The sequence below is a fragment of the Gymnodraco acuticeps genome, unplaced genomic scaffold, assembly GCF_902827175.1.
Source record: "Gymnodraco acuticeps unplaced genomic scaffold, fGymAcu1.1, whole genome shotgun sequence".
NCBI classification, from domain to species: domain Eukaryota; kingdom Metazoa; phylum Chordata; class Actinopteri; order Perciformes; family Bathydraconidae; genus Gymnodraco; species Gymnodraco acuticeps.
Window position 1 is genome coordinate 1,501,549 of NW_022990939.1, and position 18,182 is coordinate 1,519,730.

Consider the following 18,182-nt stretch of genomic DNA (forward strand, 5'->3'; position numbering starts at 1 on the left):
ATTTTAGCTACAATAGACATGATTTAAAAAATAATAATGTGTTACCCTCAACCTGTCATTGATGCAGCACCCCTCCTCCTCTACTTCTGGTATTTCACCATGCGGTTATATAATGAGAGATATAAACAATCAATACTTCCTTAACAACATGTCAATCTGCCCTCTCTCAAATTAGATGGACAATGGGGACAGTGTCACCAGATTTGAACTCATGTTAGGCGGGGTCAAATCAGGGTAGGAAACAAATGTTAGTCCCTACTTCCCCATTGAAATGAATCGGTAATTGATTTAGGTTTGACAGCACCTTCTAAACAGCACTGTCACATAGATGTCAGAGCTTCCTACCGTCAGTGAACACACCACCCCAAGCTTAATATATACATGCACTTACAAATAGATTATGTAACTTTGACCAAAATGTCAAACTAGGTAAAACTGTTTAATTAAGATTTATGTTCCAGTTTAAAGTCTGCAACTTCATTGTGTTACGTACGAACATTAATGAAAACACTCAACCAATAACTTCTAAAAAACAGTAGCCAGGCTAGATAATACTCAGTGATATGCAGGTGGGAAGTAACTAAGTGCATTTACCCAAGTACTGTATATAAGTACAATTTTGGGATACTTGTACTTTACTTGAGTGTTTTCATTTTATGCTACTTTGTACTTTTACTCCACTACAATTCAGAGGTAAACTTCACAGATTTGGATCAATGATGTGAAATACAATCAACTCTTAAATAAGTCTTTAGTTACACCTGGAGTAAATTCACAAGCTATCCTGCAGTATATAAAGTTATTAAAACTAGCTGCACCTTTACCAGCTTTGATAAACACATTCATGACTCAATAATTATAATCAAAACATGTAATAAGGATTATTCTGAAATGGACCAATTTGGATACTTATTTGTATGCTAATACTTTTGTACTTTTACTTGAGTACACGACCCGAGTACTTCTCCCCCCTTAGTGATATGGATATTACCGGTTTTTTAAAGCTAAGAAAAACCAACAAAAAACACAACCAGTAAAAACCAGCAAAACACGTGTTTTATAAATAGTATATTATATTTAAAATGTGATTTAAAGGGGACGACCGTTAGACTGTGATGTTCAGGACTCCCTCCAAAGATTGTACAGTTTGACGTCAGCTAGGCCAAACTGCACTGTTGAATTCAAATGTGTGACCGTTATATTTGTTAGCAATGGACTCAACGACTGAATTAAACGCTAGAGTTTGAAGTCAGCTAACGTTAGGCCTAGAGAAAACTGTCTAAATAAAACCTAAAATGGTCGGACATTTTCTCATATCTGAAACATACACAACATGAGAGCCAAATAATCCGCATATTGGCTGACCCAACAAAACAGTCAGACAGGCGGTTGACATAAAACAACAACATTTCTTCTTACATTAAACGTTTGAAAATAAGCGAAATATTCTTACCCAGCACGTAAATCGTAGCAAAGTTTCATGAACACTGAGATTGCCTTTAGTCTGTGTTATCCTTCAGTACACCTGCTGCTCAGGACGTCTATATTAGCGCCAGTCCCACGGTGAAAAGCTGCTCACTCGGTCCATCCATCCCGATAATATCCGCTTGTATCTCCGTCCACCGACTAAACGTCGTGTCCTGCTGAGTGTTGGCAGGGGAAATACTGTGAAAGAAAATAACCAGTTGCGTCCCCCTCCTGACTGGAGAGAGCTGCCGTGACTAGCACCGTTTGCCCAGAGCTTACAGATACTAGCTTGCTGCCTTCGTCTCTTGTTGATTTCTCAGAAACGGGCAGGGAGCCATGGAGCAGGGCCGAGGAAATTTCGTCAGTGTTCGGTGCTGCTTTCTTAAAGGGGCCGTTAGCGTGGAGAGATGCTTCGGAGACAGAGGAGATAAACCCGCCTCTTACCACCGCCCTGTGGCTGCCACTTTCACACTGTTACATTATAAAAACACGTGGGTAAACAATGGCGTCAGTATAATGTCATTAAGCATAGTGCAAAGTGACACAGAAGACTTCATATTATTTTCTTATTATTATGGTGCTCTGGGTTTCGTTTGAATATATACTCTGTTAAAATGCCTCATGGGTGTAAATAAACATTTAAAATGTCAAATTGTTAGGATTATTCGTAGTTAAATATATTCTGTTCAGTTATTCTTTAATATCAGAATAATAATAAGTTATTATTGCCAAGTGGGTTTTCACATCTTTCACATATTATTAACACAAATATCTAAGCTCTTACTAAAATATATCAACATTCTCTGTCCAAATTAAATAAATAATTTAAGGAGACATCAAAGGAAAAGTACAGACCAGTAAAATTAAGTTTAGCTACTTTTCACTAACATATTGGCAATTTATGTTTCAAGGTCCATTCCATGACAACAATTCTTGGGGAAGTAGGCTACTGGGTCTAAATAAACTGATGTTAGAGTACAATGATTGTTAAAGGATGTTATAAAAACTGCCAACGGTTGCTACACTAAACCATCAAAGTTCCCAGAATAAAAACCCACTGACCGAATGCCCCTCAAATATTGTACAATTGTATCACATAATAATATTATATAATGTAGGGCCAATGTTTATTTTTTGTACAAGATATTTAATGTTTTGCAATAGCAATCATTTTCACCGCTTACTATGACCAATTACCATAACTTAACATACAAATCAATGTATGTTTGTCTTAATAAATGCATCAAATTAATTAGGTTTAAAGGTGGATTCCTCTCTCTTCATGGTGCTCTGGGTTTGCTCGCTTGAGAAGCCTACTGAGGTCAATGAGTTTAAGTGAGTTCATCAAAGATGAATGTAAACTTGAGCAGCATTTTTCTTGCACATTTTCCACACATCCAAAACAATACAATTCAGAACCAGAAACTTGACAGTCTTGAAACACCAACCTTCTCATGTTTGTTTTGTCCGTCTGTGAGATTCTTCTTGTCTTCGGCATGTGATCGCTTTCCCATGTATCCCTCTATTTGAGCAATTGTGGTTCTGAGTTGTGAAGCAGTCTTGACAATGCTCCCGTCCCTGCACTTATAGTGCAAATTAATTTTGGATCTGATGCTCACAGAAGAGGAGGGTTTTGAAGGACCGAAGAGCGTAATGGGTAGAAAGTGAGATATAGAGAGAAACAGGAGTAAACTGACTTCTGACCTCTGAGATGAGACTGTAGATTAGAGGGAAGTAATCACAAGAACTCTCTATGTCTGCAGTCAGACTAACAATGAGGCCAATGAGAATCGGTGTAGTCTCACTAGAGCTTTGGCCTGATTGTCCTTCGGCTACCGTGTTGCCACTTTCGAGTTCTCCTCACACTTTCTGTGAGCAGCCTACATAAGAATTCAAGCACAAAAGTGGATCAGACTTTCCAAGTTCAAGTCCTTTTTCACATTTAAAAAAGGTCAGAAAAAGTCATAGTTGTGTCTCACCGTCTCTCAGTTGCAGCTTCTGTAGATGAAAATTCCATGTTTGTGTCGCTTTAGCTTTTACTGAAGACCAAATTTCACATTTAGCTTGCCTGAACAAATTTGCCTAGGTAAATGTCTGAGGCACTGACAGAGAAGACTCTCCATCTACAGTTCAGACATTCTGCAGACCTTTAAAGAACATAAAATAGATGTCTAAAGTCTTGAGAAATGTCCAATAGAGAAGTATTTTGCATCAGATCAGATGATATTCAAAGCACAGAGTAACTCCAACGTGTATTATAGGCACCCATATTAGATTACTTGGCTTTTATTTCACATTAACGCAGATTACATTTCCTGGTAGACTTGCGTAATTAAAAAGCACTCCATTGTAGGCTTGCATTAACATATCATTGGATCTCTATCTGTAAAAACGATAAGCTTATTTGGGATATCACTTAGGGTTTTTATCTTCAGAGATTGTGCAGCAAACAACAGGCCTAGATGGGAATCCCCTAAACTAATCTCAACACACTCACAAATGTCCACATTTACATACACATAGGATTGATTTGTTTCTGTTTGCAACCTTCTTCTGATGTCTTTCAGCAAAAGTACCACTGTAGAGATTTTCCAAATCCTCCCCCGGGCATTAAATTAGAAACTCCGTAATAAACCCCTTAATCCCAAATCGGTATTTTCTAGAGGGCTGCACAATCACGTGTGTATTATGCAACTGGCGGAGCATCCAGAGTAAATTATAGAACAGTTGGGATGAGGGGGAGGATGGAGTATGAGCTGCTGATGCAAAACACATTTGGAAAAGATGGTGGATTATTCACTGACGGGTTATTATTTTTACACATGATTAGCTATGATTCCAGACGACTTATTTAAATGTTTTTTAATAGAAACATGCTCTATTATTACCTCTCTTATGCAGTAGATTGAGTTATTCGACAGAACTGTCCACATTGTACTCATTTGTAATGCTATAACTTGACATAGTGTTTGATTTGCTATATTTCTGAGGACCTTTTATTGACCTCATCCTATCATTTGACACTATACTGATCCAAGGTGTATGTCAGTGCTGCGTATTCCTATAATTAATCCCAACTATGACTTTCACCACAATTACATCCCCTTACCCAACACTGTAGTATGGATTTTTATTGTATTGATCATATCAGAAGAAATATGGTTGTAGAAGGAAAACCTCCTTGATTATTCAATTTAACATTTGTGCATTTTGTTGCTTTTGAATTCAGCTATTTGTTTGTAAAATGAATAAACTCACTTTAAGGGATTTCTCTCATCTTTTAATACCTATGGTCACAAGTACAGAGGTACAAGAACACACTCATCTAAAATAAGTCTATATGTGGCTTTCCATTCTTTACCAGTAGATGGCACAATTGGCTCAGTGTTTCTCTTCCCCCTGTGTGATCTCATTTAGCACAATAGTTTATTTAGGGTGCCAACCATGGCTCTCATGGGTCTGAATTATTTAGTTTGCCTGGCTGTGTTAGGACTGAGATAAAGAGGAGGGCACAGGGTCACGCTGATAGACCAACCAACTTCTCAAGTTTCAATTTGAAGGTTGTTTTTTCCAAATTATAAGAGTTGTTGCTGTTGTACATGCACATACATGTGTCATGATTGTGAAGACCAGCATTCATACTTTAAAAGGCTCCCTCTGCTCCGGATCCATGCTTCATTATTGTACCTGATGTCACCTGAGGAGGTGTCTGGCTTCAGTTACCATAACAACAAACCAAATAGGCTTGTGAAACCTGACCCTCCCATCTTACCTTTCACTCTACCAGCTGACAATAATTGACTTGGCAATACCCAGTGGCACCAGGGTGTATGTAGTTGTGATGGACTTGGCATAGATGCCATTTCCAAGCCCTGACATGGCATCTAACGCTGCAAAAACGACATAATTGACATGAGATACACCTTTCTTATTTGTACTACACCTTGTAGTGATGTTACTAGGTTACATCTGTCAACGGTTTAAGCAAAAGGAGAATTTATGGTGCTCTCTGACTTCTGCAGCCATTTACCTCTACTCCAACTCTTTGATCCAACACAAGTACATGTGGCTAGAGACAAATTCCCACAATCATAAAAGTTAAGGACTGCGACTAGCAGGCTTATCTTGGAATGCCGCAGCAAAGTGGCAGGTCTTAAAGTGGGCTGAGCTGTGGAAAAAATGTAAATAATGCAATGGAAAAGTTCAGTGTGGGGTTTAGCAGTGAATGGTCAATGATAAAGAGCAACATAGCATCTTAGTGGAAGGTTAAAGGAATATATGTGTAGTAGCACAATGTAGAAACCTAATCCATTTTAATAAGGAACTTTTGTTGAAGCAACTGTAGGCCCTTACAGTTATTATTGTATCCAATGTGAAAGCAGTAAGAAACTTGACATTTTGGGAAATACAAGTCTTTCTTAAAGCTTTAGCCAGCAGCTGGTTAGCTTAGCTTAGCTTAAAGACTTTAAACAGGGGTAGCAGCTACAGTGGCCTTGTTCTGTCCAAAGGCTACATGTAAAGCTTACTAAGTAAACCATTGTATCTAGTTTGTTTAATATGTGCAAAAAGAAGTGTTTGAAAAAAAACTTGCCATTTAAGTTGATTTAACTAAGGGTAATGTTTGATGCCTCTTGGTCTTCACATAGTTCCCTGTAGTTGCTTGCTGTTTTCCTCCTTTTCCAAGTTTTCATGCTAAAACAACTTCCCAAAATGTCAAACAATTTCTAAAGTTAAAGTTATTAATGTGAATAACTTAAAAGCATTCCAAGATAGGATTTTCATAATTGTAGTTAAAAGCTTGTTAGTTTGTTGATTGTAACACTTTCTACATAACAACTAATTGGCTTGGGCTAAATACTATTTGCATATAAAAGGTCATATTGATATACAAATAGCCATAGCATGCATTTAAATACATTCAGTTTTAGGCTGCATGGGGGCTACTAAATGTGATTTATAGACACTTGTATGCGCACAAAGCTCACACTAAAAGTTACTCAGTAATGCTGATGTGTGTGTGAGGTTTTGGATCAAAGTAAGGACATTTATTAAGACCGACTGCCACCATTGTTCTATGAGGATTAACAGTAACTCAGACAGATACACCCACACCAACCAACACATGCTTTTGATGTTTCAGGTTCAACTTCCACACACCCAAACTGCTTTCTGAAAGTCAGCAGGATCACTGGGCACAGGACAGTATGAGACAGTAAGAAATACATTACCTTATAAGGACAATGTCTCCATAGCGTACACAGACTGCACTTCAGGGTGCACCTCTGTTTAAAATCAGTCGTCTCTGTTGGATTTATTTCAAACGTATATATTTATGTCTCCCTCCATCCTTCTATCTTATCCACAATGTTAATTAGCCTATCTCTTGATATAAAAATAGGACTTTATCCTGATACCAGAGTTCCCGTTAGAATATGTTTTCGCCGGTCAACATGTCCGTTAAAGTTTAAATCTTCCGGACAAAATGAGAAAAGTGCCGGTCAAAGGTCTTCTTTGTTATTTATTGTGCTTTAAAACAAATTAATATGATTCGATATTAAACAAACTAATTATAGTAGATTAACTACATTATTCAAAAGTGTACAGTAATTTACAATAACACGGGAATAATAAACGGAGCGCTCTCCCTCTCCTGACAGCCCGTCAGTATCATGCAGCTCGCGGATCCAGTAATGAGTGACCCGACAGTAAAACTAAACATATCTATAACTAGTTTAGGTAGTTTGAGAGGTAATTAAAATAGCTACGTGTGATATTCTAACCTGAAGTGTGTGTTTTGTTCTGCTCACCGCTGCATGTGATCATGCAGAGCTGATTGTCGACTCGTCAGCAGCAGCTGATCTCTCTCTCCCGTCAGATTAGACTTCACTCGCGTTTATGTCCATATCGATCAGATCCAGCTAGTTCTAGCTAATGATATGACTACCTGCTTATTAAAAGACACCTAAACAATAAGTGTCGCTATGCAACTGGGTGAGGCCACAAAGTAGGCTATAGCGCAGCATTATGCCTTTGTTTACATGCCCACCGGAACCCCGAGGCATTACCAACAGATCAACGCACAATCAACCCATAGGCCTACAGGACATCTCTTTCTCCACATTAAGTGTTAGACATTAGAATGGACTATTCTTGTCTGTCACATACTCTTTTGTCTGTCACATAAGTGGCGCAAGTTGCGCAACTGATGTGGTATTGCTAAGGGGAAATTATTTTGAACGGACACTTTGACCGGAGAGATTTAGATTTGCCGGTCTTCTGCATATTTTACCGGTCGTAGTCCGGTAATTACCGGCTAACGGGAACTCTGCCTGATACATAGAGCATTAAAGCACATTGGTCTTGATAATCATTTTTTGTCAAGTCAAAAACTCAGCCAATCACACTACAGCCCAACTGTCATCAGTAACGATTCAAATATTGATCAATTCTGATTGGTGCACCGAAGTACATTGTGACGAAGATGGCTTCGTCACTGTGGACTGACGGCTTCGGGCTTTGTATATTGCACATGTGTTTTATTTTGAAAAGTGTTCCCTTTCCCCATGTCTGTTGCTGTTGATTGTGTGCACCTGGTGCCCTGTGTTGTCTCCTCCCCCCTCACCTGTGTCTTGTTGGGTTAATTAGTGTGTGTGTGTAGGCTCTGTGTTTCCTGTTTTGTTTGGTGTGTGAGATCCTTGTGGCTGGTGACTATGCTCACGTGAACAGCTAGATTGAGGCTGTGTCATGTGCCCGTGAGTAATAAATGCCCACGCCAGGTGGTATTTGGGACGTTTTGCCTCTGCCTCCTTGCTTGGTCGGGCCGCTCAACGGTCAGCTTCACATTTGGTGTCAGAAGTGGGATTGACCAAGTGAGGAGGTGAAAGCAATAGAGGAACTGAGGGAGATGATGAAGTCATTCCTACAGTATGAGACAGCCAGATTCAAGCGGGAGGAGTGCCGTTTGAGGAACATGGAGCAGCCGTTTTCACGGATACAGGAACAGGTTTCCCTGATAGAAGAGAAAGAGGAGCAGCTCAGGTTGCAGAGGGAGGAAGAGGAGAAGCTGATAAAGGAAGAGGAGATGCGCTTAGCGGAGGAGGCTCGTCTGATACGCCTGCAGGAGAAGAAACTTGCAGAGGAGAAGACAATTAAAGACCAGGAAATGCTTTTCTAGCGGAAGAGGTGCGGGTGAAAATGGCCGAGGGGATCCGTCGGGAGAGAGAGCGTGTCATGCAGCGACAGCTGGAGGAGATAAGGGCTCAGGCTAATGCAGAGGCGCTGTCAGTCACTCAGACTCAGGTGGAGAAGCAGGCAGTGGTGTAGTGGGCGTTGGACGCCGTACCCCCACTTATTTCGAGCATGATCTTTTTTTCAATAGTCTAATAAATATAAAATCATTGCCAGTCTTATCAGTTGCAAGTGTGTATTTGTTGTAATAATGACAAACATAATACATTTCACAGTAGGCCTAATTATAATAAAAAATAAAAACGATTTCCTTAAAAAATCATGATTCGTCATCACGCTCGTGACCCCGTGGCCAGCTCCCCGCCCGCCGATTTTGCGGCAGCTCTTTCCTTCAAGAACGCTAACGGAAAAGCTCTATAATGGCAGGCAAACGTTTTTTGCTTGACTTCTTTTCTAAAAAGAATATAATTCACAAGAAGAAAGAGGCTCGCAGCACCGAAGCTACAAGTGAAGCTGCTACTAGCACTACATCATCAGAAGAGCCGCCTAAAGACGTTGATAATGCTAGCACTAACGTTAACGTTAGCTGCGCTAGCAACGTCCCCCTGGCTAGCTCAAGCTCACCTTTCCCAGAGGTATGGACGGAGCAGAGGAGATGTGTCGGAGGAAACAAGAGGAATACCCGTGGATAGACTGCAAAGCTGGGAAACTGGGCTGCAAAGTTTGTTCATCCATTCGGGATAAATTGTTTATGTAACTTATGTGCCAGTGTGTCCATGGTTTTGAGTCTGTGTGTGTTGAGCGCAGCGCCGTCTGCTTTTTGTAGTACAGTAACTAAAGTAGGAAGCATACCGATCGTTTCTGTGGACCTGTCTGCCCGTTTTGTGAGTGCACTGCGCGCGTGCTGCGCACTTGTGTGGCATTGTTTGGGATGACCTAATTAAAATAGCGTCCCCCCCCAGTAAAAAAATCCCCACTACACCACTGGAAGCAGGTGATGAAGACGCTGCAGGCGGAGAAGGCGGCGTACGTGGAGAACCTGACGGAGGCCATCGCGAAGGAGCGGGAGAAAGAGTTGAGGAAGAAAGGGAAGCTTCCTTCCGACTTCACGCCCCCCTCTGAGGAAACCATGCGGCACAAGGGGAAGCAGAAACACCGGGCGGAGTGGACTGGAGACACATGGAGGAGAGCAAAATGACCAAGATCAATAAGTGTCGCAGGAATAAGGTACTGTTCTCTTGCGGGAGAGGAAAGAGGAAATGTGACGAAGATGGCTTCGTCACTGTGGACTGACTGCTTCGGGCTTTGTATATTGCACATGTGTTTTTTATTTTGAAAATGTTCCCTTTCCCCTTGTCTGTTGCTGTTGATTGTGTGCACCTGGTGCCCTGTGTTGTCTGCTCCCCTCTCATCTGTGTCTTGTTGGGTTAATTAGTGTGGGTATTTTAGGCTCTGTGTGTCCTGTTTTGTTTGGTGTGTGAGATCCTTGTGGCTGGTGACTGTGCTCACGTGAACAGCGAGATTGAGGCTGTGACCGTTTCTCAATCTCGAGGATACTGGCTTCCAAGCCAATATTTCAAGGATACTACGTCATCGAGTGCCGCCGAAGGACTGTTCCAATCTCCAGCATACTTGGAATTCCACCGAGGCAGCGTCCTTGGTTTGGGGGAAATTTCGAGGCTGCACATGGGTAGACTTCGCGTCCTTAAAATCCCCACAATGCGCACGGACCAATTTAAAAAAAAAAAAAAAAAAAAACCCTTGCGGAGAATGGCTGAACCGACGCAGCACACATTTAAATATAAGTATGTAGTGGCGTAGAACATGTGTTGGTAAATATGTTACTTTGTTATCACTAAAAATGTGTTCCGTGAAAGTAAAGCAAGTTCATAATTAGATAGACATTATGAGGTATTTATTTTCGGTACAGTTAATTTTGAAACAGTCAGAGAGTGGCACACTTGTTAGTCTGTTCCATTCTTCTTCGTTTTCCGAAGCCGTGGCTTGGAAGTATACTGGCTTCGTTTCTGAAGGAAGTGACTTGGAAGTACGCGACTACCAAGCCAGCATCCTCGCGATTGAGAAACGGCCACAGTCATGTGCCCGTGAGAAATAAATGGCCACACCGGGTTGTATTTGGGAAGTTTTGCCTCTGCCTCCTTGCTTGGTCGGGCCGCTCAACGGTCAGCTTCACATACATGACATCATGATTTTCCAGTTGAGCCTCTCCCACTTCAAACAATAAGATAAACACAAATACTTAAAATCGCCTGTGAAAATCTAAAACAATGAATTATATGTTTAAGTTTGATCCAATCACTCACTGTTAAAAATAAAAACAAGGTTTGTGGGGTCTTTAAACTACATTTCTGAATTAAAGTAGCTGATGTACATTAAATATCATTGTATTTGTAATAGAGCTAGAAAGGAGACATTTCTATATTTGATTCAAATTGGACAATAGAGATAGGTCGTTGAATGGTTAACAAATAATTATCAGTGATGTCAATGGGGTGTTCAGCAGTAACACTTTCTGTTACTCATCACTTTTTGGATCCAAAAAGTTGATGTTACCTCATATACCTTGAGTAGTGTTCATGTTTCGACCAGCCAAGCTTCCTTCCGGCAACAGACAATAGGTTGCACAATACGGTTAAAAATTCATCATCAGGTCTTTAATTTTACAGTCAATCATGTTTTCTTTCCAGTGTCTTGAAACCATAAAAAATAAATATACATTATGTTACAAAACATTTCCAGTGTCTTGGATCTATAAAAAAAAAACAAGAACATGTATCAACAGAACTGATTACAGGAGGGATAAACACTGGGGTTGTACGTATGGTACAAAGGCATTCAGTGGGTGGTAAACAAGACTTTAAGTTGCCTAATACTAGAATCGAAATACATAGAGCTGGCATCATTTTCACTTTGAACTCAGATTGAGAAAATCTGACTTTGTCTGTCATGTTTGGCTTAAAAAAACTGAATTTTAAAAAAGAAATCCATCAACGAGTGTTTGAAAAGGGTAATATAGTAGATTTTTTTTATTCTAGTCATATGCCATGTTTTTATTCCATCAAATAACCCTAACCCTCATTTTTTGTGAGTTAAAAGTGAAACTGACTCCAACCCTAATGTGCACATCTACTGTAGGTCATGTTTTTGGTAACCAGGAGTGTTTTGCTGTGAACAAACAGGCAGGATGGACACTGGAAAAGAAGGCTTCAGGTTCATAGTGCTCGAAATGAAAAGCTGACTTTTCAACAGGAGGGGGAAGTCCTCTCAATTCTACATAATTAGTTCATTTAGGCCCACTGTGTGCATGTACATTCTAGGTCACTTTCACTTCCAAACATAACGCCTTCTATCCATAATGTGTGTTTTTGTGAAAGTGGCATACAGTTTGTTTGTGTAAGGCCTTAATTCAGGGACATTCTCTGTTGATTTAACCAGCATATCGAGTGATTTTCACAAGTGGAAAGCTTTCCCAAAATGATTTTTTAGTAAAGAAACGTATCCTCGCTACAGCTGAAATACAAAATAGATCATTTCTTCTTCACCTTAAACAATATCTACATGTTAATTACAGTCTAAATGCACGGCATTGAGAGTCTATGAAAGCCTCATTTGAGTAAAAAAACAAACAAACAATAAAAAGAGCACTTGGTGTGTGACAGCGCTGTCTGGTGTCATCGTCGAATGTTTCTGACATTTCAAGGGACTTGTAGTCCTTAGAATCCTTTAGGACTACAAATGCACCAGCATGTATTTAAGTCTTAGTTCATGTAGTGATTATTTATCTGCCCTTTGCTAACTTTGCCCATTGATCGGGCGACATGATCACCATGGAGGAACATCCTTTTGGGGCTTCATCTTCTGATTCTCCGACAGTGGTTTTGGCACACATGGCTCCACAGCATCCTCTCTTTGTACAGTCCATCATTCCCTTTATTATTTCTCACACCTTTTCATTATCTCTGCTTTCTTTCCTGCCTTGGGCAGTGTTAAAGTCTTCAATTAATACTGCTCTCCAGGGAGAGGGAACTTGAGAAGGGATTCAGGTACGGAGAAAACGTTCCCCCCTTTTCACCCAATTCTCAGCATCTGTCCGTCTTCACTTTTCCTTTATTTTGTTCCCATCCTCTTGGCTCTTTCCTCTCCTCTCCCAGCAGGTCTTTGCTCCTCCTCTCACAAGGGCAGGCTGGTCTGGGTTTTCCTAACAGGTCAGATCGAAGTCTCGTTACTGCCACTGTTAGCAGGAGATATGGAGGGAGGGACGGGGTGATGCGGGGAAGGGAAGGAAAGGAACATGCATGGTAAACATGAATGCAGGGATGCAGGAAGTCATCATGCAGCATTCAAGCAGGATGGTCATATCATTCATGCTATAATTGAAGTAATAGTTTGACATTTTAAATAGGATAGTTTGCTTTCTCGCCGAGAATAACCCATTACCACCTTTAAGCCTAAAATGATGCAACAGCAGCAGCTTGTTAGCCAACAGGAAACAATTAAATAGTCAGAATAGCTTTTGCTAAAGCTAACAGAGTCCACCTGTCAGCACCTCTAAGGCTTACTCACTAACACATAATATCTTATTTACTTAATAAAAAATATGTATTTGTTTATGCCATACTAAATAAGTCAAACAAGCTAGCTGTTTTGGATTAGCTAAGCTAACTAGCTGCTGGCTGTATCTACGTTTTTACCAATCTTCTCATCTAACTCTGAGCAAAAAAGAAAAAAAGTTTACTTTCTAGAATGTCAAACTATTCCTTTAACTATGGATCCTTTTATGATACATGCATATTGATTTAGTTGATGTAATGCTCAACCGATGTTATTCAACAATCTTTTCAAACCATTTATAGCATCAAATTGATTTTAAATCCTTTAAAAAGAGATTCAAATTACATTATGAAATGACGAGGAAGCAGCATTCATATGCTCTACTAAAAAACTAAAGGTCATTGTTACATGCCAACATTTTCCAGAGAGCTACTCACTCTGAGTCAGACTCGTTGTCTCCATTCACCGTCCCTGACTTCAAGTGCATTGCTACCCCCCCGTTGGTCTCCTTGTAGATGGCGGGGGGCGGGGGCCCGGCACTGATCTGCGGCCGCGGGGCGACGGGCGGCTTGATGATGGTGCCGTTGTCGTGGTTCCCGGGGCGAGAGCCGTCGTTGGAGGCCAGCGAGGGCGGGCGGGACGAGGGGGTCATGATGTTGACGGAGGAGAGAGCCGGGGAAGAGGTGTGGTTGTTGTTGGGGGGAGAGGAGGTGATGGTGGGGGTGTTGTAGTCGCTCAGCTTCTCCCTCAGACGGTTCTTCATGTTCTTGTCGGTCAGCGGCGGAGGGTAGCTGATCTTGTTCTTTAAGATACCTGACACAGGACAAAGAGTTATTACAAAGTAAATCACATTAACCAATTAAACTCCATTTAAAAAAAACAAAAACGTAACCTTACCTTTCCTCTGCTCCGGGTGGTGGTTGCTGTTGCCGTGCGGTGTGCTAGCGGGCGCTGCGTCCCTGGCGTTCTCAGCAGGAGTTTCCCTCTCTCTTTCCCCAGTGTGGTTGAGCTTATTCTCCTGATGCAGCTCCACGTTCACCTTGGTCTCCACCCTCAGCCTGTTTGCCCCGGGGTCCTCACTGTCACTGGCTGTGGTGGCGTCTGCCGGCCAGTAAGGCTTCACGTGATTGGATACTGATTCCACTGATGGGAAAGCAGAAATGTTAAAGCTAAAATCCTGTCAGCCTCAACATTTACTAAAATGACAGTTGCCAAAGGTTTGAAATTGTACTCAACATCAAATCCTGGCAGTGCAAAAAAAATGGCCCAAGTCAGTGTTATACTACTATATGGTTATTTTACGGTGGCATTTATGTGCAAATTTAAACTACTAAATATACTGTGATGAGTTTTATAGCATTCATCATCTTTTATAAATTCTTCATATATTTTGTCCATAATGTGCATCTGAAAACATAAATATTGCTTGGATTACAATGTTTTCCTATATACTATAAACGTGACTTAATTTTGTACTCAAGCATAAAACTTGAGTATATTTCCTCAGTGACATTCTATCTCATGTTGAGGCTCACCAGGACACGCCCCTTTTGGCGTGCTGTGAACGGGCTGCCTCTCGTTGTTCCACTTGGGCTTGACGTTGATGTCATCCTCCTCGCTGTCGGAGGAGTGGGAGGAGGCGTAGGAGGAGCTGTGTTCGTCGCCTGACAGTTCGCTGTCTGAGTCCGAGTCTGCGGAGACAACAAGAGAAGGTCAAAGATTAACCTTTATTCATAAAATTGACGCTTTGACCTCATTCTGTAACTGGATAAAAGAGGTATGATGACCCACCATCTCCCTTGGTGCCCTTTCTGTGGAACAGAGGTCCGTCCAGATCTGTGTGTGCTAACCCTTTAGCTGTTCCTGAAGAGACACTGGGCTTCTGACCAGATTCCTCCCTGTGTGGATGAAGGCAGATACAGAAAGAGAGGGGAGGAAAGTGGGAAAGAAGAGGAGGAGATTAAGAGGAGGCAGAGAGAGGGGAAGTACAGTGTCGCTGGAAGCCCAAATCGAGACGACTAATCATTTAAACATAATTACAAAACATTAAGGGGCTCCAACACAGATGAAAATTGCCAATAAAGTGGGTGATTGATATGCAACAGAAACAGCCATCTACTGTATAATGTAAATGTTTTTGAATCTCAGAGTAAGTTTGTTTTATTTTAAATGTTATACTTGTTTTTAAATGGTTTAAATTGTCTCTTTTTTTGTAGGCATCATTTTACACCCAAGCTAATTCCTTAGTGTACTGTATGTGTAAACCTAATTGGCAATAACACTGATTCTGATCAACCACAGATGCATACATAGTGTGTAATTCAATACTCATAGCTAATTGAATATATTCCAGGTTTGGTTTGGATGTTGGCTGGAGAGCAAAAACAACATTAAAGACTCTGACCCGTCTGATCTGAGAGAAACTTCTGGAAGCAGCTGGCGACGTGCCAACAGCCGCAGGGAAGAAGTGTGTGTCTGTATCACATTCTCCCTATAACAGGTACAGTCCCATCCCCCTTATTCCCCCAGTCTCCCGCTCTTCCCTCTCCCCCCCCTCTCGTACAGGCAGCACGCTTCCCCCTTCCGGCGTTTTCTGCTCTTGTTGACCCCCAGTGTGAGCTTGCGTTACCCCGGATGACAGATTTACGAGGCGTACAGTCAGACCTAACCTCAGTTCTGAATAACTCTTCTCCAAACACAAGGTATATGTAACAGCACTTCACTGCGATGGAAACATGTCTGTGAGACGTGCAAACACAAGGCTGCAGGTGAGATTAGCCTGAGATGATACATCCTGGGAGGGCTATCTCTCAAATGTCAATGTCTTTTTTTAGAGATTAATCAGGAATACACTTGTCCTCATGCTCAAGTGCAACATGCTAACACTTCAACAAATTAAACCATGCTAATAAACACCTTCTCAACTCAATAGATTATTTTCAACAATATGATTTATATTAGTGAAGAGCTAGCATGGAGCAGTGGACACAATATATACCAAAATAAATGATACAACAGCCGTGCAATAAAACTCAAAAACCTACTTTAAAGGAGGTTATAATAATCACTTTTTAAAACTGTTTTCAGTGTGTTTTGGTCTGTTTCAGTGCTTTTAAGCTATATACAATTAACATGAGATATTGCAAACGTTTTCACGATTTTTCACTGTACTGTAAAAGCAATTATTGTACACAGACATTTCTTTACTCCTTAAATCAAAAAACCTACATTTAACACTGTTCCAAGTCAAATGAACAGAGTTGGCAGCTTCATTTAGGACATAAAACAAAGTTACAGCATGTATGTATATGTGGTGCGGTTTGGAAGCACATTTTTCATGGTGATTTTCCTGTATGTGTGTTGGGTTTTGCAACAAAGCCCCGTGCCATGCTGGCAAATCTCAGCTTCCTCTCTCATGCAAGCAGTTTCTCTACAGTAAAATTCATACGGCATGAATTTGCAGAAGAAAAGAAAGAAAAAAGATAATTCAAAAATATTATCTTAGCTTTGGATAAGGCAGAAAGTAAGGTGTGTGTGTATCTGCAAATTGTATGTGTGTCTTCATATAAATTAAATCAGGGGCTTGGGTTGTGTTAGTATGTTTGCGACATGCAGGGAGGAGGAGGTAAAGACAGTGCAAAGGACCAACAGTCACACAGAGTTCACGCAGTAGAAGCAGCCATGCAGTCAGTGAGCATTGTACCTGAGTGTGTAAGCCAGGTAGCTGCTGCGGCTCTTGGCTGACCTGAGTGTGCTGTCCAGGGATACGGTGGACTCTCCGATGCCCGAGCGGTACAGGGCGCCGTCTTCTGTGTACGTGTTGTTGCAGTTGAGAGAGCGCTGAGGACGGAGGGGCAAGAGGATGGAAGGGGAGGAAAAAGAGGACAGAAAACAAAAAAATAAGACATCTTTTGGAGCCAAAAAGTTCAAATGAAAGACTACACATAAAATGACATTGAACGCTAGAAATACCTTTACACCTTTAACATAATAAGAATCTACTCACTGTGAGCAAAGAGGCCCTGGTGGTGCTGGATTCGTCCTGAATGCTCTTCTTCCCTGTGAAGATGTTCTTGAGGTTTCTCCTCACCTCTCTGTTGAAGATGATGTGGAAGAAGAAGATGAAGACCCCCTGTGAAGAAACAGCAAAACAGATTGTTTTAAAAACTGGGGGGTAAGAATCAGATTGAGAAATGTTTTATTCAACCAAAGGAGGAGAAATCAAGTTTCGTTACAGTTACCCATTCAAACAATTAATGAAAACACAAAAAAAATTGTAAATAGAAAAAAAGAAAAATAATAATGTATTAATTAATAAATAAAAAATATAAGCAAATATAATTTGTATAATACATTGGGAGAAAAAAATTAAATTAAGATACAAACTAAAAAAAACATATAATTAGAATGTATCGAAACTAGTGCCATGATGACAAGGCTGAAAATGGGATCTATGGGTAATGCCGAATAGTAAGATATATCAAAATAGTAGTATTTAATAGTATTACTGCCAATGTGATGTAAGTATTGCACAGTAGAATTGTTACTGCACAAAGACAAAGATTAATCCTGAGTGATTGTATGTAACTGCATCATCAGCTGTTGATAATGATCATGACATATGTTTAGGTGAACCTGTGCTACCTGCAGGCAGCTGAAGACGGCAAACAGGTAGTGGAATGTCATGACGTCGCTGTTGACCGCCAGGAGGCCGAGCATCCAGGTGGCGCTGATGAAGAGCAGCAGGAGGAAGGCCATTCGTAGTGCAGGACTGAGGAGGCAAAGATGCACATGGATCAGCACTTTATATCCATGTTTCTATGTTGTCCCATATATAGAAATATGAAAGTGACTTACATAGCTCCTGACTTCTCCACATCCTTCTGCCTGCGACCACAGGAAGCCTTCGCAGCCAGGATAAAGATCACTATGTTCACCTAGGAAGATAAAATATG

At 40.8% G+C, this 18,182-nt stretch overlaps 2 protein-coding genes across 3 annotated transcripts in view; both read right to left on the reverse strand.

Moving 5' to 3' along the window:
* The window catches only part of gramd4a (GRAM domain containing 4a), a 55,778-nt gene extending 52,574 nt beyond the window's left edge, over positions 1-3,204 (reverse strand). Inside the window, exons 1-2 of one of the 2 annotated variants that reach the window (XM_034234350.1) lie at positions 2,916-3,202; positions 1,454-1,938 (exon numbers count right to left, since the gene is read on the reverse strand). In XM_034234350.1, the coding sequence (XP_034090241.1) occupies positions 1,454-1,482 (29 nt within the window). In that variant the 5' untranslated portion in view covers positions 1,483-1,938; positions 2,916-3,202. Of the gene's footprint in view, positions 1-1,453; positions 1,939-2,915 lie in introns of both variants that reach the window. The other variant, XM_034234349.1, reaches the window with a different exon arrangement.
* An 8,104-nt stretch (positions 3,205-11,308) lies between these two features.
* celsr1a (cadherin EGF LAG seven-pass G-type receptor 1a) overlaps positions 11,309-18,182 on the reverse strand; it is a 79,780-nt gene continuing 72,906 nt past the window's right edge. The window contains 9 exon segments of the mRNA XM_034234372.1: positions 11,309-12,907; positions 13,665-14,040; positions 14,125-14,370; positions 14,763-14,918; positions 15,019-15,125; positions 16,931-17,067; positions 17,234-17,359; positions 17,872-17,998; positions 18,085-18,164. Of these exon segments, the coding sequence (XP_034090263.1) occupies positions 12,883-12,907; positions 13,665-14,040; positions 14,125-14,370; positions 14,763-14,918; positions 15,019-15,125; positions 16,931-17,067; positions 17,234-17,359; positions 17,872-17,998; positions 18,085-18,164 (1,380 nt within the window). The 3' untranslated portion in view covers positions 11,309-12,882.